The 17,634-nt window shown below is 42.7% G+C and overlaps 2 gene segments (V, D, J or C); both read left to right on the top strand.

The window, feature by feature from the left end:
• The first annotated feature begins 8,687 nt into the window (after window positions 1-8,687).
• On the top strand, window positions 8,688-11,319 carry LOC126951105 (T cell receptor beta variable 5-1-like). The segment is given in 2 exon segments: window positions 8,688-8,921; window positions 9,048-11,319. Coding segments are annotated over 2 exon segments (456 nt in total).
• Window positions 11,320-15,988: 4,669 nt separating this feature from the next.
• On the top strand, window positions 15,989-16,709 carry LOC126951103 (T cell receptor beta variable 6-1-like). The segment is given in 2 exon segments: window positions 15,989-16,238; window positions 16,327-16,709. Coding segments are annotated over 2 exon segments (474 nt in total).
• Window positions 16,710-17,634: the final 925 nt, after the last annotated feature.

Here is a 17,634-nt window from a genome sequence, read left to right as displayed (position 1 = left end):
AAACTGGGCGACAGGGGCTCTATCTTCCTTGATGATTACATCTGAAAATATGGTTCCCAGGAAAGCCTGGGAAAGGAAGGTCTTGGGAAAGACATTTCTGGGTCATAAAACTGGCAAGAGGTTTATATAGATTTTAATAGGATTTAGACACATTTCAAAGAGACAAAGGAAGAATTTAGAATTTCAAGACTTTGAAACTAAATGCTCTTAGAAAAGGGGTGAGGAGGAGTTTCTTGCATTACTTTTCACAGGAAAAATTAAGCCTCGTTTATTTATTTTGCATTTTCCCTTACAGTAGCAGTAGATGAGTTGATACTTTAAAGCCTCCGGACCCAGCCACCCTGATGCGGTGGGGAGGTCATGGGGAAAATGGGAAGGGAGTTTTGCTGTGGGGTTTCCCTGACAGATCTGCCCTGATTCAGGAGCACAGTCCTTAAAGAACCACAAAAGTCTGAGCACACAGGCAGAATCTGGCTCTCAAGCTTAGCAATGCAGACACCTGAGTACTGGGGACTTTATTTGCAGCAAAAGACCCTTTCCCTCCCCAGTCCCTGCCCCTGGCAGCAGCAGGCAAGGCCAGTGTTTCAGGCAGGTGGGAAGAAAGGCAGGACCTTTGGGAAACCCTGGCCAGCAGCACCCATGAGGCAACCCTTACAGAGCTCAACCGAAGGGGCAACGTATTTTGTGAACAGTAAACAACTCTGGGCTCCTTAGGAATATAAGGAAATCAAGCCCTGGGTGAGGCTGGACTTCCAGGGATGCTGGTATGTTCAGGCCCAGAGTTAGTACCATTCGGATACCCGTGAATACGTGGCCTTCGTTTGTAACAACTGTGCAGTGAGCTCTGTGAACGTCTAATCACCTTTACATAAGTCATTTTAGAAAAGTGCTAGTTGAAAGAATAAATGCAGAAATATTAATGATTGTTAACTCTGGAGAGTGGGATATATTTTTGTTACTCTCAGTGAACTATGTAGTATTAAGTGTTCAGTTACATGCATTTTATCAAATGCAGTCACTCCAGTAACACCACCACGACCAAAATGTGGAGTATTTTATCACTTCCTAAGAGGAAGTGTTCCCCTTTCTTTCAATGTCCCCTGAAACCCAGGGCAAATTTTATTAAAATGTCCCTAAGTAGTTAGTATTTTTGATACTATATATTTTTTAAATTTCAACCTTTATTTTAGATACAGGGGGTACATATGCAGGTTTGTTACTTGGGTATATTGCACCAAGGTAGTGAACATAGTACCCAATAGGTAGTTTTTCAACCCATGCCCCCTTCTCCACTCCTCCCTCTAGTAATCCGCAGTGTCTATTCTTTGCATGTTTATGTCCACGTGTGCTCAATGTTTAGCTCCAACTTGTAAGTGAGAGTATGCATGTATTTGGTTTTCTGTTCCCAATATACAGAAGCTATAATGAATTTAGACAAATCAACAAGCAGAAAACAAGTAACCCCATTTAAAGATGGGCAAAGGACATGAACACTTTTCAAATGATAATATTTTTAATGGCACTCCTTAATTCCAAATTTTTCTTGCTTTCACATTTACATAGAAATACAGTTTAATTTGGTATATTTAAAATGTATCCTAAAATTGTGCTAGACTCATTTATTATTTCTGGTAGAATTTTGTACCCTGTTTAGGGTTTTCCACATAGGTGCTTGGGTCCTCTGTGAATAAAGACTGTTTAACATCATCCCCTACCCTCTGTGCTTTGCTAGGAGCTCCATGGTCATGTTGAAAAGAAGGGATGAGGATGGGCATCCTGTTCTTCTTCCTAATCTTTGGGGAAAAAATTCAGTCATTTTTTCAGTTTTTGACCATTAAGTATGGTATTAGCTATAGATGTTCCATGAATGCCTTTTATAAGGTAGAGGACTTTTGTTGTTGTTGTTGTTCCTAGTTTGCTAAGAGTTTTTAATCAGAACATTGAATTTTTGGGAAATAATTTTTCTATATCTATTAAGATGATTATAAAAAATTTTTTCTTCCAAGTTCTATTTTAGTTTTAAGGGCTACATGTGCAGGTTTGTTACATGGGTAAATTGCATGTCATGGGTATTTGGTATCCAGATAATTTTGTCACCCAAGTAATCCGTTCAATACCCAATTGGTAGTTTTTTAATCCCTACCTTTCTCTCACCCCCAACCTTTCTGTAAGCCCCAGTGTCTACTGTTCCTTTGTTTGTGTCTATGTGTGCTCAATGTTTAGCTCCCACTTATAAGTGAGAACATGTGTGGTATCTGGATTTCTGTTCCTGGGTTAATTCACTTAGGATAATGTCCTCCAACTCTCTCTATGTTGCTGAAACGAATGTGTTCTTGTTCTTTTTATGGATGCATAGTATTTCATGGTGTATATGTAGCACATTTTCTTTATCCAGTCCACATTGATGGGCATTGAGGTTGATTCTATGTCTTTGCTATTGTGAATAGTGCTACATTGAACATCGTGTGCATGTTATCTTTATGGTAGAGTGCTGTATTTCTTTTGGTATATTAATTGGATTGCTGGGCCGAATGGTAGGGTTTTTTTGTTGTTGTTGTTTGAAAAATATCCAGACTACTTTCTACAGTGGTTGAACTAATTTACATTCCCACCAACAATGTATAAGCTTTCCATTTTCTCTGCAATCTTGTCAGCATCTGTTATATTTTGACTTTTTAATAACAATTGTTCTAACTGGTGTAAGATGGTATCTCATGGTGATTTTCATTTGCATTTTTCCTACTAATTAGTTATATTGAACATTTTTTTCATAGGCTTGTAGGCTTCATGCATTTCTTCTTTTGAAAAGTGTCTATTCATGTCCTTTGCTCATTTTTCTTTTTTGAGATGCAGTCTTGCTCTGTCGCCCAGGCTGGGGTGCAGTGGCCGGAGCTCGGCTCACTGCAAGCTCTGCCTCCTGGGTTTACTGCCATTCTCTTGCCTCAGCCTCCTGAGTAGCTGGGACTACAGGCGCCCGCCACCACGCCCGGCTAGTGTTTTTTTTTTTTTTGTATTTTTTAATAGAGACAGGATTTCACCATGTTAGCCAGGATGGTCGTGATCTCCTGACCTCGTGATCCGCCCGTCTCAGCCTCCTAAAGTGCTGGGATTACAGGCTTGAGCCACCGTGCCCGGCTGAATGTCTTCTATTCTTTCCCTTGTGTGATTGCTCTTGCTATGTCTGCCACTGCTGTGTCGATTGGGAATGGTGAGAATGAGCATCCTTGTCTTGTTCACAGGAATGCTTCCAGTTTTTGCTGCTTCAGTGTGTTATTAGTTGTGGTATGTCATAGATAGTTCTTAATATTTTGAAATATGTACTTTCAATGCCTAGTTTGTTGAAGGGGTTTTAACATGAAGGAATGTCTAATTTTATCAAAAGCCTTTTCTGTATTTATTGAGATGATCATCTGGGTTTGTTTTTAGTTCTGTTTATGTGGTGAATCACATTTGTTGATTTGTGTATGTTGAACCAATGTTGCATCCCAGGAATGAAGCCTACTTGATTGTGGTAGATAAACTTTTTGATGTGCTGCTGGATACAGTTTGCCAATATTTTGTTAAAAATTTTCGCATCGAATTAAATAATTTTTAAATATGGTGACTTACATTAATTGCTTTTTAAATATAGAACCAATTATGCATTCCTGGGGCAAATCTCACTTACTGATTAGATATTAATCTTTTTATACATTGTGAGTTAAATTTACTTTATTTTTGTTAAGGATTTTTGCTTCTATGTTAATATTAGTACTATTTATTCCTCACAGTTTGTAAATTGATAAACTTGGTCAATTTCATCAATAAAGTAAGCTGGGTCTGGAGTTTTTTTTCTGCAAAAGCTTTTAATTATTATGAGTTCAATTTTTAAAACTTCATCTTTGTGTATTTTTAAATATCCCTATGGACATTCAAGTTATCTACTGCTTTTTGAGTGAGTAATTGTGTTTCTTGGGGAATTTGTTTATTTTGTCTGCTGTTGAATTTATTGGCATAATATTAATCTTTCATTGGAGTTCTAATTTGCATTTCTCTAAGGATTAATGATGTTGAGTACATTTTAATGTTTTTATTACCATTTGCAGATATGTCTTTTTCATATACCTATTATTAATGCTTTTGCCCAGTTTTAAAAGTTAAATTATATACCTTTTATATTGATTTATAGGAATCCTTTATATAATCTGGATACAGTATTCTAGTCCAATACATGTATTGTGAAACTTTTTCCTCGGTCTGAAAATTTTCCTTTCCACTTTCTTGATGGTACCTGAACACAATCCCTATGAAATGAGAGTACCCTTCTTTCTCCTTTTGTTTTCTCTCTACCTTCACCCTTATCAGTATTAGGCAGGTAATTAATTCAGTCAGATTGAGATATGCAAAGGGTTCTAGCTAGTCCTCGCAACACTGGCTTGGATATACCTCTGATCTCCAATCATACGAGACCATTTTTGCCAGCCCAGAAGCTACCCCTGCTATGTATTCTACCATGAGTAGACCTTCAATGCACACCTCCCACTCTCTCCGTAATACATATGGTAGAATGGTGATGGATCCTTCTTTTGGCAGACTTTCCACAATGCATGGAGCTATGCCTATCCAAGCACATCTCTGCATGGACTAAGGACGGGGTGAATAATTGAGTCAGTGTTCCTGCTTCTTGCTTGTGAGTTTTCCCCAGTAAATCTTGTTTTATGTGTATATTGCCCAGGGCTAGTGCTGCCTACATGTCCCTTTATATGATTGTGCTCTCACAGAATTCTGAGGCTGGAAGAAACAAACGAGTTCTCATAAAGAGAAATTTAATCACCTCTAGAAAGAAGTACATGCTAATGGCTTTGGAGTTTCTGTGAAAGAAGGGTTTCCTCCTGCCTTAGAGGGTGGGAAAAGTGGGCAATGTCTTCACCAAGTCAGCAACACTAGATTTCAGCCAGAGGCAGAAGTGGGGTTCTCCGATAATGCCCAATTGTGGTTATAGAGGCGCTACATGAGCAAGGCCATGGAGGTGAAAATGGAGGCATTTGGGCCGAAATGCTATAAATTGAAGTAAAACGGAAAACTCAGTACGCGTTCCAATGGAAGATACAGCTTCCTAATATTGTGCTTTCATTTAGATTCTCTCATCTGTAATTACTCCACACACTGTCTCAAATCATTAACACAACTGTGTGCCAGGTAATCATTTAGCCCCTTTGCTTGGTACAAGGTAGCCAAGATCTCTACTTAGCTCCCTATTTTTCTCTGGGAAGCTTTTCCTGAGATCTGCAGTCACCATGCTTCTCAGACTTCCCTCTTTCTTATTGTCCTTTCCATTTATATTTTACCTTTAATTGTAGTTTATTTGATTAACATCTGACATTTTTGTGTTTCTCTTTTACTTATTTGTCCTCACTTAATTGTAACTGGCCAGCTGCTGTTAATCAAGTTATATTTTCTGGGGTTACAATGGTTATTTTTTCCTCTAAAGTTTCTATCTCTGTAAGAATTGAGGTAGCAGAGCCTTGTCTTTTTTAAAAACAGGATCTCCTTCTGTCACCCAAGCTGGAGTACAGTGGTGCAATCGTGGCTCACTGCAGCCTCGACCTCTGGGATTCAAGCAATCCTCCCACCTCAGCCTCCCAAGTAGCTATGACTACAGGCACACACCACCACCACTCGCTAACTTTTTTGTTTACATTTTTGGTAGAGATGAGGTCTTGCTACATTGCCAGGTTTCTCTCAAACTCTTGAGCTCTGGTGATCCTCCTGCGTTTACCTCCCAAAGTGCTGGGGATACAGGTATGAGCCACCATGCCTGGCTTCTGCTATTGATTTCTAAAATTTAAATGTAGATCAGATTGTCTCCACGCAAGGAGGAAGTCAGACAGGGCAGAGCTTAGCCAATGTCCACGGTTTGTTTTCTCACTGCAGTCTTGGGCTCACCACTCATCTCTTCATACTCTGGCCCCAAATAGCTTCAATCTTCCCAGAAGATTCTCATGGTTTTCAGTTTGTTTCTGGTTTCTTAGTTATATCTTGTCTGATCAGGTTTCCCTGGGGAAGGAGCCAGGAGATGCTACAAGTCTGCAATTTTATGGGGAGTCAGATCGAGTGCTCTGGTATTTCACACATTTTTATAATATTATCTAAGCCTTCTCTTCTCTGAATATAATGGCTATTCATCATGGGATATGAGGCATCTCAGAAGCAATCTAGATATCTGTTTTGTTTCTTTTTCTAGTAAAGAATTGACCAGTATTCTAGCAATTTTATTTAGTTGAATCAGAAAAATTTTAGGCATTCCTTTTAAAGCAAAAATACATAGTTTTTCTTAACGTGACTTCTACTGATAGTTTATATGTTTATGATTTTGTGTAGTAGCTTTACCTTCCCTAGGATCAGAAACCACATCAGAAAATCAGCTTCTATTATGAAAGGTTTTGGAGAGTTAGGTATGCAGAAAATCTATAAAAAGTATTAAGTTGTAGAACACTGCCATCTGAACTTGAGATAATTTTAACAGGTTTATAATCATGAATACTCCCACAGTAGGGTATTTTTGTGATGGCCTCTTGGAAGAGGTACTGGTTATTGATCACATCTCACTGGCACATTGGCTAGTGACTGCTAATGTCAGATGCAGCTGGATTGGAACCTCTTCTCATTGATTTCTCATGGGGTCGTTTGCCTTTGGACTTAAATATCAAGAAATACTTCATAATGACAATATCTAGACTTGCTCTACATATGTAACTATTATTAAAATTCGATGACAGATATGTCAAATGTCGATATTTAAAGAAATTTGGATTGGAAATAAACTAAATCAGAAGAAGCAAGTGAAAGATAGTGGTTCTATAATGGACTCTTTCTCAGATTCTGTTTTCCCAAGTCTCATGTTTCTTTTTTAAATCCAGTCTGGCCTCTCCTCCTTCGCTTACTAAGTATAGAACCACAAATAGAATCTTAGAAATTTAATCATTTTCTGCACATATCTTTACTCATATATGGGAAAATGGGCAAGAGGATATTGTCAGTGAAATCAGCAAAAAGAGGATTTCTAAGAGAGAGAGTATGGATGGGAAAGAAACAAATTCCCCAGCAGCATGGCAACAGTGGGTATTGTTTTCTTTATTTTTGGATAAGCCGATTAGTTGGCACACAGCACAGAGTGGTCTGAAAGGTCTGCTTCGAGCAAGCTGGCTGGAGTCATCACAGAAAGAAGAACTTTAATAATCAATCACCCACAAATCCCTGAGAGTCTGCCTGCAGCGAGGGGGACGGGATGACTCGGTGTGATTTCTGGCACAGTTCTTCCCGTAGCACACCTACATGAGCTAGGCCGGGTTTGCATCATCTCCTTCATCAGAATTTTCTCAAAGGTAAAATTTCTTCTCTATCACTTTTTCCCCTTTTACAATGCAAAAAGTGATCTTGAAGGACATAAATTTTAAAATGTGGGGGCTTCTTTTAGTTCCCCTAGAGAAAAAGTATAATAGTCAAGATGGTGAAATCGTTCCTAATTTAAACATGTCCCATGCACCGTGTTAGAAAGGCTGTATCCATCAGCTCAGACAGCCACAGCAAATAGCACAGACTGCACGGGTTAAACACAAATCTTTATTTTTCTCACAACTCCAAAGTATGAAAAGGGGATGCCAGCATGCGGGGCTCTGGTGAGGGCCCTCCTCCTGGCTTGCAGAGCACCCTCTTCCAGTTGAATCCTCACATGGTGGAGAGAGAACAAGCCAGGCATCGAGTGCCCCATCCCAGAGGACATTAACCATACTGGATCAGAGCTCCACTTTTATAAGCTCATGTAAACATAGTTTTCTCTATAAAGACCCTATCGTCAAATATTGTCTCCCTGGGGGTTGTATTTTGGAGGGACATACATATTCAGTCGGTTAACAATGGCAAAATCTTGGTTACTGCGCAGCGGGCCACACGGGGGTGCTGTGGAACCACTGAGCTCCAAATGTCTCTGGGGTGTGCACAGATCCAGGAGCCTGGGACACGGAGGGTTAAGGAGCAGCCTTGCTTGATGTTTGTGCTCACTAAAAATGTGATGGCAGATACGTAAAATTGCAGGTGTGCCTCTCTTCAGGGAGCCATGCACTTCAGCTCTGCGTGGGTTAGGAAGTCTCCGTGAGCTTGCAAGGGAGAATGAAAATGGGCTGTCCCATGCTGGGATGGGACCACCTGCATGTCCCCGGCAGGCACAGACAGAGGAACAACAGCCTGGAGGGAAAAGCAAAGGAACTTGGGGTGGGGAGGGACATGCAGCCTAACCTCATTCCAGCTCAGAGCAGCCCAGTCCAGCCCCACATGGTATGTGAGAATATTTACAGCACAAAGCAGAGGTCTTCGATCGGGTAAGCCAGGGGCATAACAAGGAAGGCAGGGTGCAGGGGAACCTGCAGAGATGACATCAGAGCAGTGACATCACAGCCTAACATCCGATCAGAGATGCGGTGCTCAAAACCCCAGCTCTCAGAGGACCAGTATCCCTCGCAGGTTGACACCTGACCAGCTCTGTCCCACCTGGCCATGGGCTCCAGGTGCCTCTGATGGGAAGGCCTTTGTCTCTTGGGAGCAAGTGAATCCTTCACACAGGTGGGATATCTCTGAAGCACCCCTCATCCAAGGCACCCTCAGGCTCCCTCCTGTGTTCTTGCCCCAGCCTTTGTCTCCCTCCCTCACAGGCCCAGTGGATTCTGCTGTGCAGAACAGAGAGCAGTGGACCTCAGAAAGCCTGCAAGGGGAGGACATAGGACGGTGACATCACAGGATGCCCCTCCCACCAGGAAAAGCAAGGCTGAGAACTCAGCTCTTCCCCAGGAGGATCAAGCCCTGAGCACAGACACACTGCTGCCTGCCCCTTGGTGCCACGGGCTCCATGCTGCTCTGCTGGGCACTGCTTTGTCTCCTGGGAGCAGGTGAGTCCCTGCAGACAGGACAGCACCCCATTCTGAGCCTGCCCCACCCCTGTGTTCTCCACTTTACCTTGGGGAGGTACCACCAGGCTGTCTCCCGTGCTCATCCTCCATCTGTTTTTCCCACAGGCCCAGTAGAGGCTGGAGTCACCCAAACTCCAAGATCTCTGATCAAAATGAGAGGACAGCAAGCGACACTGAGCTGCTCCCCTATCTCTGGGCATAGGAGTGTGTCCTGGTACCAACAGACCCCAGGACAGGGCCTTCAGTTCCTCTTCGAATACTTCAGTGAGACACAGAGACAAAAAGGAAACTTCCCTAATCGATTCTCAGGGCGCCAGTTCTCTAACTCTCGCTCTGAGATGAATGTGAGCACCTTGGAGCTGGGGGACTCGGCCCTTTATCTTTGTGCCAGCAGCTTGGCACAGCCCTACAAAGCCAACCACATTCTGTTCACAAACCTCCCGGGCCCAGTGTGGAGCAACCTCAGCCCTGACATATCTGTGAGAACCTGGGGACTGCAGGGAGAAAGAAAGGCAATTTAGAATGTTAGGACCCACAGCCTGGGGCTTTCTGCAATTCGGGGTTGGAGGAAACAAGGGGTGAAGAAAACAAGGCCAAGAGAGCCTACTCAGAGGACGGGTGCTGCTTCCGCAGGTTGACTGCAATATTACCTTCTTTGCCGACACAGTAAGCTACAGGGATAGAGGAAATGTTTGCAATTTAACAGCTGGCGCGCTCTTTTTCAAGACAAGGGATTTAATTTTGTGGTCAAGATTGTTGATAACAGCGTAGTGTAGAAGGGAGAATAACAGGGTTTTCTTTATACAACTTGGGGAGAAGAAATTGAGATTTTGGGAAAGTCAAGGATAGAGAAAATGAAAGATGATTGAAAATATAGAGCAGAAGGTGATGAAAAGTGGTGTTCTGTGCACCATGAACTCTCTTTTTCCCCCTCCCAAAGTTTTCAATACCTAGAAAAATTAAGGAAAGGTCTTATAGCAACTAAAATCACCTGGTAGCCGGTCCCAGTCGGACACATCACCAAAGAGCTGCTTGGCCACTGGGAGAGCCCTAGAATTGCTTCTGCTGTCTTCCTTCTTCCGGCCCTAATCTCGACTCCTCAGGCCACAGTCAAGTACTTCCCCCAAAACACAGAGGAAGTTAAAGTCACTCTTGTTCCTAAAGGGGCAAATACTTTCCAGTTTTCCCCCAAATACATTCTGTGACCCTGGGATTCCTTTCTGACACTCACCTCCCAGATCCAATTACCTTCTATGACCAAATGCTCTTTGAACATTTTCTAAAACTCAGCAGTCTTTACATCCTCTGCGTTTGTCCTCACTATTTCCATGGCCTGGGAGGACCTTTGTTCTCCTAAGACAGGGCCACATACCGATCGTCTGTCAAGGACAGGCCCACACCTGCCTTCCTCTTCACTTCTTACTGTGACATTCCCTGGGACTGTACTGTATCAGTCTCTTGCCTTTATTTTCATAGGAAAAGTCAAGCATATAATTGATACTCTTTGACGTTTGTAAAACTAATAAGTTATTGCCCTCTTATATAGAATCCTGGAGTGATTAAGGGACTCCACTTGAAATATCATGGAGAATGATTATGAATAGTCTTAGTATTTCATATAATTTCTGTAATATTCCTAGAAATTGTGTCTTCACAGTCAGGATTGATGATCAGTGCTGTTAAGTATCCAAAGGGTATCTAATGTTGGAATTTGCAAATGTTCTTTTGGAGTGAAGAGAATTATGTTATTTGTGATGATTGAAGAATTGCTAGAGAAAGAAAATTATGGTACAGTAATATTCATAAAGACTCATAATCCTGCAAAAAACTTCCTCACCGTAACCACACTTTTCACAATCACATTTTTAAAGATTTGGTGAGGGTGGAATATAGTCAAAGGTGCTTGTTAATTACCCTTGATAAAATCAACCTAAATCAACCTAAAACATTGAAAAAGAAAAAACTAATTTTGCTCAGTAATGGAATCTTATCATCCTTGACAATGAAAAGATATGTGTTTGTGAGTGTGTGTGTGTGTGTGTGAGAGTGTGAATGTGTGTGTGTGTTTTCTTGTGGCTATTCACTCACATAGAAATAGTTTCTCCCCTGGTGGCATTTTATGAGGTCCTGGGTCACTAGCAGAACTCCTAAGCACTTCTAGGTAAGGATAGGAAATAGCAGACCTAACTGAATCTGCCTAAGTTATAGCTGATAAGATAGTTTATTTCAAGATTTTATAAATTCAGAAATAAATTTGTAAAATCAAAAAATCCTCTTTATAAAATGTGCTAACTAAAATTTGTGAATAAACTAAATACAATGTGTGAAAAGATGTGGGTCTGACTAATCAAAGGGAGCTCTGCAAAGTAGTATTTTCAGCCCAGATTGGCTTGATATTGTCACACTGTTTCATCCTGTGACCTGTATGATTCTGGCTCCTCTCTTCCATCTTAGGATGCTCATTGCTATAATGTAACAGTAATTTATTGTGCAATCAAGATGTGTCCTTTTGTCTCCACTGGCCAAGGGTGAATTTGAAGTTCCATCCTAAATCAGCCCTTCCGGGAAAGCAATAGAGAAGGTGTGTGTGAGATAATGGGGTCTGCAGGGGTTGGAGTGGGGGCATCCCTGTTCTTAACTTGGACAATCCTGAGCTCATCAGGTCAGGTGTGAATCCATGGGGCTGTGGAACGTTGGCCACTTGGGGGCGCTGTGGCTCCACAATGCTGCAGGGAACCCTGGGGAGGGGTGGGAGGGTGGCTAGGAAAGGAGGGCGGAAGGGAATGCCTGGCTGCCTGCTGGCATCAGGAGATTAGGTGGCTATTAGAGTAGGTTCTGGCCTGGGACTGCCCAGGGAAAGGTAGGGCCGGGGTTTGCACCAAGCAGGGAGTGTCTCTGCCTCTGCATGGGCAGTGGAGAGTGTAGGGGCTGGGGTGGCAAGGGCTGGGAATCAGTGTCAGGGCAGGGACAGGGTGGGCAGAGGAAAGTGAAGTGTGATGTGGGCATGTGGGGACTATGCCCAACCACCTGCCCTTTAGTTGAGGGTCTGTGCGGGACAGGAATGCTGCGTGGAGCTGCTGAGCCTGGGTCTTTCAATGGGTGAACAAGGCAAGACTGGCCTGCAGAGACAGTACCTGGAAAAGGCCAAGGCAAGGAATTGGGTGACACTCTTCTACCCCCACTCAGGGAGTGACCTGAGGAGGGTGCTGCCAGCCAGAGGGGCTCAGGTCCTGGTGAGCTGACAGGCTTTTCCCCCTGACACTTCCTGTTGCTTCTGTATGTGATCTGGTTAAATGCTCACTGAAATCATGTAAGGTAGGTATAATTTCACCTGTTTATACATCTGAAAGAAAGCAGCTGTCCTAGGTCTCATATTAAGTAATTGGCTGAGGTGTTTTCCTCCGACACCTCTGCACCAGCCCTCTCCCCCGACTCTATGTATCTGTCCCTTCATCTGGCTTCCCCTTTCCAGGTCACATTAGCAGGAGGGCAAGGTCGTGCCTCATATGTGACCATTATAACCTCTTCCCTGACAAGTCCAAGGAACACGTGACTTCCAGGCCAAGCGTATCCATTCACCTTTCATTGAAGCAAAACAGAAGGATGAAATTTTCCGCACTATAGACTTCCTATAACTGATACAATCTACCTTAAGGAAAAGTAACAAGAAAAATTGTTATTCATTCATTATTATTGTATTTATTTTATTTGATATATGTTTGGAGGTCCTTTCTTTGTATAGATATTTTATGACAAAAAATGCAAAATGAAAAAAGAACAAATGAAAATAAAAAAGAAAAGCTTTAAAGAATAATAAATATGTTTCTTACTTTTTAGAGTATTAAGGTTTGCATTAAATTTTTTTAACTTATTCAAAGTAGTTTGTTCAGTTTCTGAATTATACAGATTTCCTTTTTTTCTTCTCTTTCTCTCTTTAGCCACCTACACCTTTTTCTGCCAGCTTTTTAAGTTTAATAACAGAAGGCTATCTTTTAAACAGATTCTTAAATGTACAATATAGTATCATAATCTACAGACACAAGGTTAGACAGTAGATCTCTAAACTTCCTCATCCTTCTTTATTGAAATTTTACAGCCACTGATGGCAGCCACCCATTTGCCCCACTTCCCAGCCCTTGGAAATTACCATTTTCATCTTCAGTTACATGAGCTTGACTTTTAGGTTGCCTCATGTAAGCACAATCATGTAGTATTTGTCTTTCTGTGCCTGACTTTTTCAACTCAGCATAATGTCCTCCAGGTTTAGCCATATTGTCAGGTATGGCCAGATTTTCTTCTTTTTAATGCTTACTGATACTCCACTGTATGCATACACCACATTTAAGGTGTGAATATTAAATATATAGTATCTTATTGTTTCTGTGAAACCATCTGTCACAAGAGCAGCAGGGTCATTTGCAGAACAGCAAGCACTGAGTATATGAATGCACATTCATTCGAAGTTCAATTCTGCTTCATAGAGAAGACTTCAAAAAATAATAATTTCATCATTTATTGTTATTTTACTATACAAAAATAGAATTTCTTTTTTCTTTTTTTTTTTTTGATACAGAGTCTCACTCTGTCGCCCAAGCTGGAGTGCAGTGGCATGATCTTGGCCCACTGCAACCTCCACCTCCCAGGTTCAAGTGATTCTCCTGCCTCAACCTCTCGAGTAGCCGGGATTACAGGCATACACTACCATGCCCAGCTAATTTTTTGTATTTTTAGTGGAGATGAGATTTCACAGTGTTAGCCAGGATTGTCTCAATCTCCCGACCTCGTGATCCGCCCACCTCGGCCTCCCAATGTGCTGGGATTACAGGTGTGAGCCGCCGCACCCAGCCAATACCATAAAATATTTAGCATATAGTAGAAATCTAGCTATTTTTATTTCCTTTGCTAATCTCAGGCAGTCTCTTCTACTGTGCCAATGCCCAAAGGCAGATAAAGACACATTTTCCCTGGAAATCTTAGGGTGAGGACTCAGGAAGTCACAGAAATGGCAATATATATGCATGATGATTACTTTGAAAGTATTAACTAGAGAACGTAGCATATATCCCACCTCAGGCATTTAAAACTCAATATTATTGATATATAAATTATATAAACATTACAAATTTTAAATAAACAGATCGGTTATACGTAACTAAATAATTAACAGAACAAGGAGCTCCTGAAAAGTTGTATGGTTTTAAAAGGGGTTGAAGCCAAGTGAGCTACCAGATCCACATTAGGGACAATTCTGTCTGGAGATGGATGTTGTGATAAAACAACCTCAGAAGGTCTTTCAAGCTGGTACAGGCTGATTTCACAAAGTTTGTTTATTCATTTTCATTCATCTATTTTCTTATCTGCTCATTTACTCAAATTATTTTATAATGATATTTTGGCAAAAATTAATCATCTTTAAGGGAAATATTTTGAGTTTCATCAGACACATACGCAGCTGAGCTTTGTGTCCACACACTGAGTGCCCTGGGGCCAAACGAAACATGGTAATAGTGACCTTGCTGAGATATGACGTCACATTGGGAGAAAGGTTCCCTTTGTGTTGACTCTAAGTGTCCAAATCATGAGTCCTAAGCCTTGAGCTAGGAAATGCCCTTTTCTGCCCTGGGAAGCAGGCTCCTAGATTGTGTGTTTCTCTGTCTCCTGGTCTAGCCTGGGCACAGACAGGGCACCCACTCATGAACTTGTTACATCCTGGCTGTGACTTTCAGCACCAGGTGATCCCTTGCTCTGACTTCAATTTCTGTGTCCTTCTCTCCTAAACCCCACGGATGCTGAGTGACTCAGACTCCAGTCATGTGCTTGTGCCAAAAGGAAACCAGCACAAGAGGAGGTGAGCAGAATATGAAACCAAACCATGTACTCAGGACAGTCAATGAGACTTACTGGTAGCTCCTTTGCTCAAATATTGTAAGGAAGTTGAAGATCATGACAATGTTACAGCAACAGGGGTCTTTTTAAGTGTGGAGCTCTGTGCACTAAGATACAGTTTTTGAGCTTTTTTTTTTTTTTTTTGAGACAGAGTCTTGCTCTGTTGCCCAGGCTGGAGTGCAGTGGTGCAATCTTGGCTCGCTGCAACCTCGTCTCCTGGGTTCACGTGATTCTCCTGCCTCAGCCTCCTGAGTAGCTGGGATTACAGGTGTGCACCACCATGCTGGGCTAATTTATTATTATTATTATTATTGTTATTTTGTATTTTTAGTAGAGACGGGGTTTCACCATGTTTGTTAGACTGGTCTTGAACTCCTGATCTCATGATCCGCCCACCTCAGCCTCCCAATGTGTTGAGATTACAGGCATGAGTCACCGTGCCCGGCCTTTTGTTTGTTTGTTTTTTTTAATTGTTACTGAATTAGTGGTGAGAATCCTGACCAAGGGAATATTCCCTATGAAATATGACACTTCAAATAAAATGAGAGCACTTTTTCTTATCAGGATAAGAAACAAGATAAGCCTGCCTCCTCTCTCCTCTCCCCACGTACCTCACACATCAAGACACGCTTGTGCCCACAGATCATGGGCAGCGTTGGGCAGCGACCATTGTCCACACAGTGAGGGCAGTCAGAAGCGTGAGGTGGTTCTGCCTGCTGGGGTCTCACCCCAGGCACAGAAAGCAACAGCCCTGGGAGGAGCTGAGGCTGCTCAGCTCGGCTTGTCAGGAGTCCCATCTGTCAGTGAATGGACAAGAAACAGAACAAAACGACTCCTCCAATGTTGATGAGCCTGCCCCTGGGATTTGGAAACTTGGTAACAGAGAAAACCAATATAGACAAAAGATTGTAAACAGGATTAAGGTCAGCTAAGCAAATTAGAAAAGGATACTTGAAGGAGTATTTGGGACACAGGAGTCAAAAACACCAGGAAGACATGAGGAGTGTCCGTAAGTGTCTAAATTAGAGAAATATTTAGGTAACTAACACCAGTGTATGAATGAGGAACTATATCATCACAGGGATAAAATTTACATTGAGTTACAAACTGCTTACAAAAAGGCTAAGAAAAGCTTGTAAGGTTGTGTCAATTCAGACAAAGGCATTCTTCCCATCCAAACTGTTCACTGGTGCATTTATTGTGAATTTGACCATCTAGGGAAGAGGTGTGGCCTCTCCTGACAGGAAGGCTCTGGGGCCCAGGCAGGGAGAGTGACATCTCAGAATGACTCCCTTGACAGTCCTGTTCCCCTTTCATCAATGCACAGACCCAGAAGATCCCTCAGTCCTGCAGCACCTGCCATGAGCATCGGCCTCCTGTGCTGTGTGGCCTTTTCTCTCCTGTGGGCAGGTGGGTCCTAGGCAGGGCCCCTGTCTGGAATTCAAGGCCCAGCGCCTTCCCTTTGGGGCTGCAGCATCAGCTTTGTCCTTCTCTGCAGGTCCTGCAAATGCTGATGTCACTCAGAGCCCAAAATTCCAGATCCTGAAGACAGGACAGAGCATGACACTGAAGTGTGCCCAGGATATGAACCATAACTCCATGTACTGGTATCGACAAGACCCAGGCATGGGGCTGAGGCTGATTCATTACTCAGCTACCAAGGATACCACTGACCCAGGAGAAGTCCCCGATGGCTACAGTGCCTCCAGATTAAACACAGAGGATTTCCTGCTCAGGCTGGAGTCGGCGGCTCCCTCCCAGACATCTATATACTTCTGTGGCAGCAGTGAAGCCACAGCGCTGCACGGCCGTCTCCTCTCTGTACATAAAGGCAGGGAGGCTCTGCCCTCCTCTCTCACCCCAAACTCAGTGATGCCCTGAGCAGAGTTCTCTGCACCAGGGACCTTGAAACTCCATCATCATGGGTCTGAGGCCCCCAGGATGAAACAGGATTTGTATTTCAGATCCATCTAGACTCTTGTCTCTCCCTGGGGACCGTGTTGCTTCCTCTCTCTAGGGTTTCCCCCAGCCTACACTCTCATGTGGTCTCTTCTGTAGCCCACCTTTTCCATCTGGGCAGTGACCCTCCAAGGCCTTGCTGTGTCTCTCCTCCCCTCACCTCCCCGCCTCTCTCTACTGCAGCCGTGAGGGGAGTCCCTCTTCTGTGCCTCCTTCATTCCCATCGCAGAGACTTCAAAGGCCATTTTCTCTGCCCTGGGCTGGAGACTTCGTTTCTGCAGTGGCCAGCTCCTACCTGTGCTTCAGACCGCAGCATGATCAGCCCTCCTGTGGGAAGCACTCCCTTGCCTCCCAGCTGAGATCAATTTTTCTGTTATAAGCGCTGATGGTAACGAGCGCTGATGTGCTCGTTAGTCAATAGAGTAGTTGGAGTTTTCCAGTTACTTGTCTGGATATTTTTCTGCTCAACTCGATTTTAAACTCCATAAAGGTGAAGGCTGTGCTTATTACATTACCAACAGCTGTTCCTGGCACGAAGGGAGACCTATTTCACAGATAATGGATGAGTTAATGAATGACAGGCTGATTGAGTGACAAGCAGGTGGATGAACCAATAACAGGAACACTCCAGGTCCACTGTACCCTGGCAGAGATCTAGAGTTAACTGTGCCTGAGATGCTCTGCTATGAGCTTATCAAAGGGCACTTGCTTGTTGAACAAGCATTGGACCATTCATTGTGTAAGCCAGTTTGTCAATTCGTCTAGGAATTTCCAATTTAAAATATCACATGCTCTTCAAACTCAATGAGGGTAAAGTCTACATTATATAATTCTAATATCTAAGTTT

Source organism: Macaca thibetana, chromosome 3 (genome assembly GCF_024542745.1).
Source record: "Macaca thibetana thibetana isolate TM-01 chromosome 3, ASM2454274v1, whole genome shotgun sequence".
Classification (NCBI taxonomy): Eukaryota; Metazoa; Chordata; class Mammalia; order Primates; family Cercopithecidae; genus Macaca; species Macaca thibetana.
Note: the sequence above shows the minus strand (reverse complement) of the source record. Positions and strands in the feature narration are given on the sequence as shown.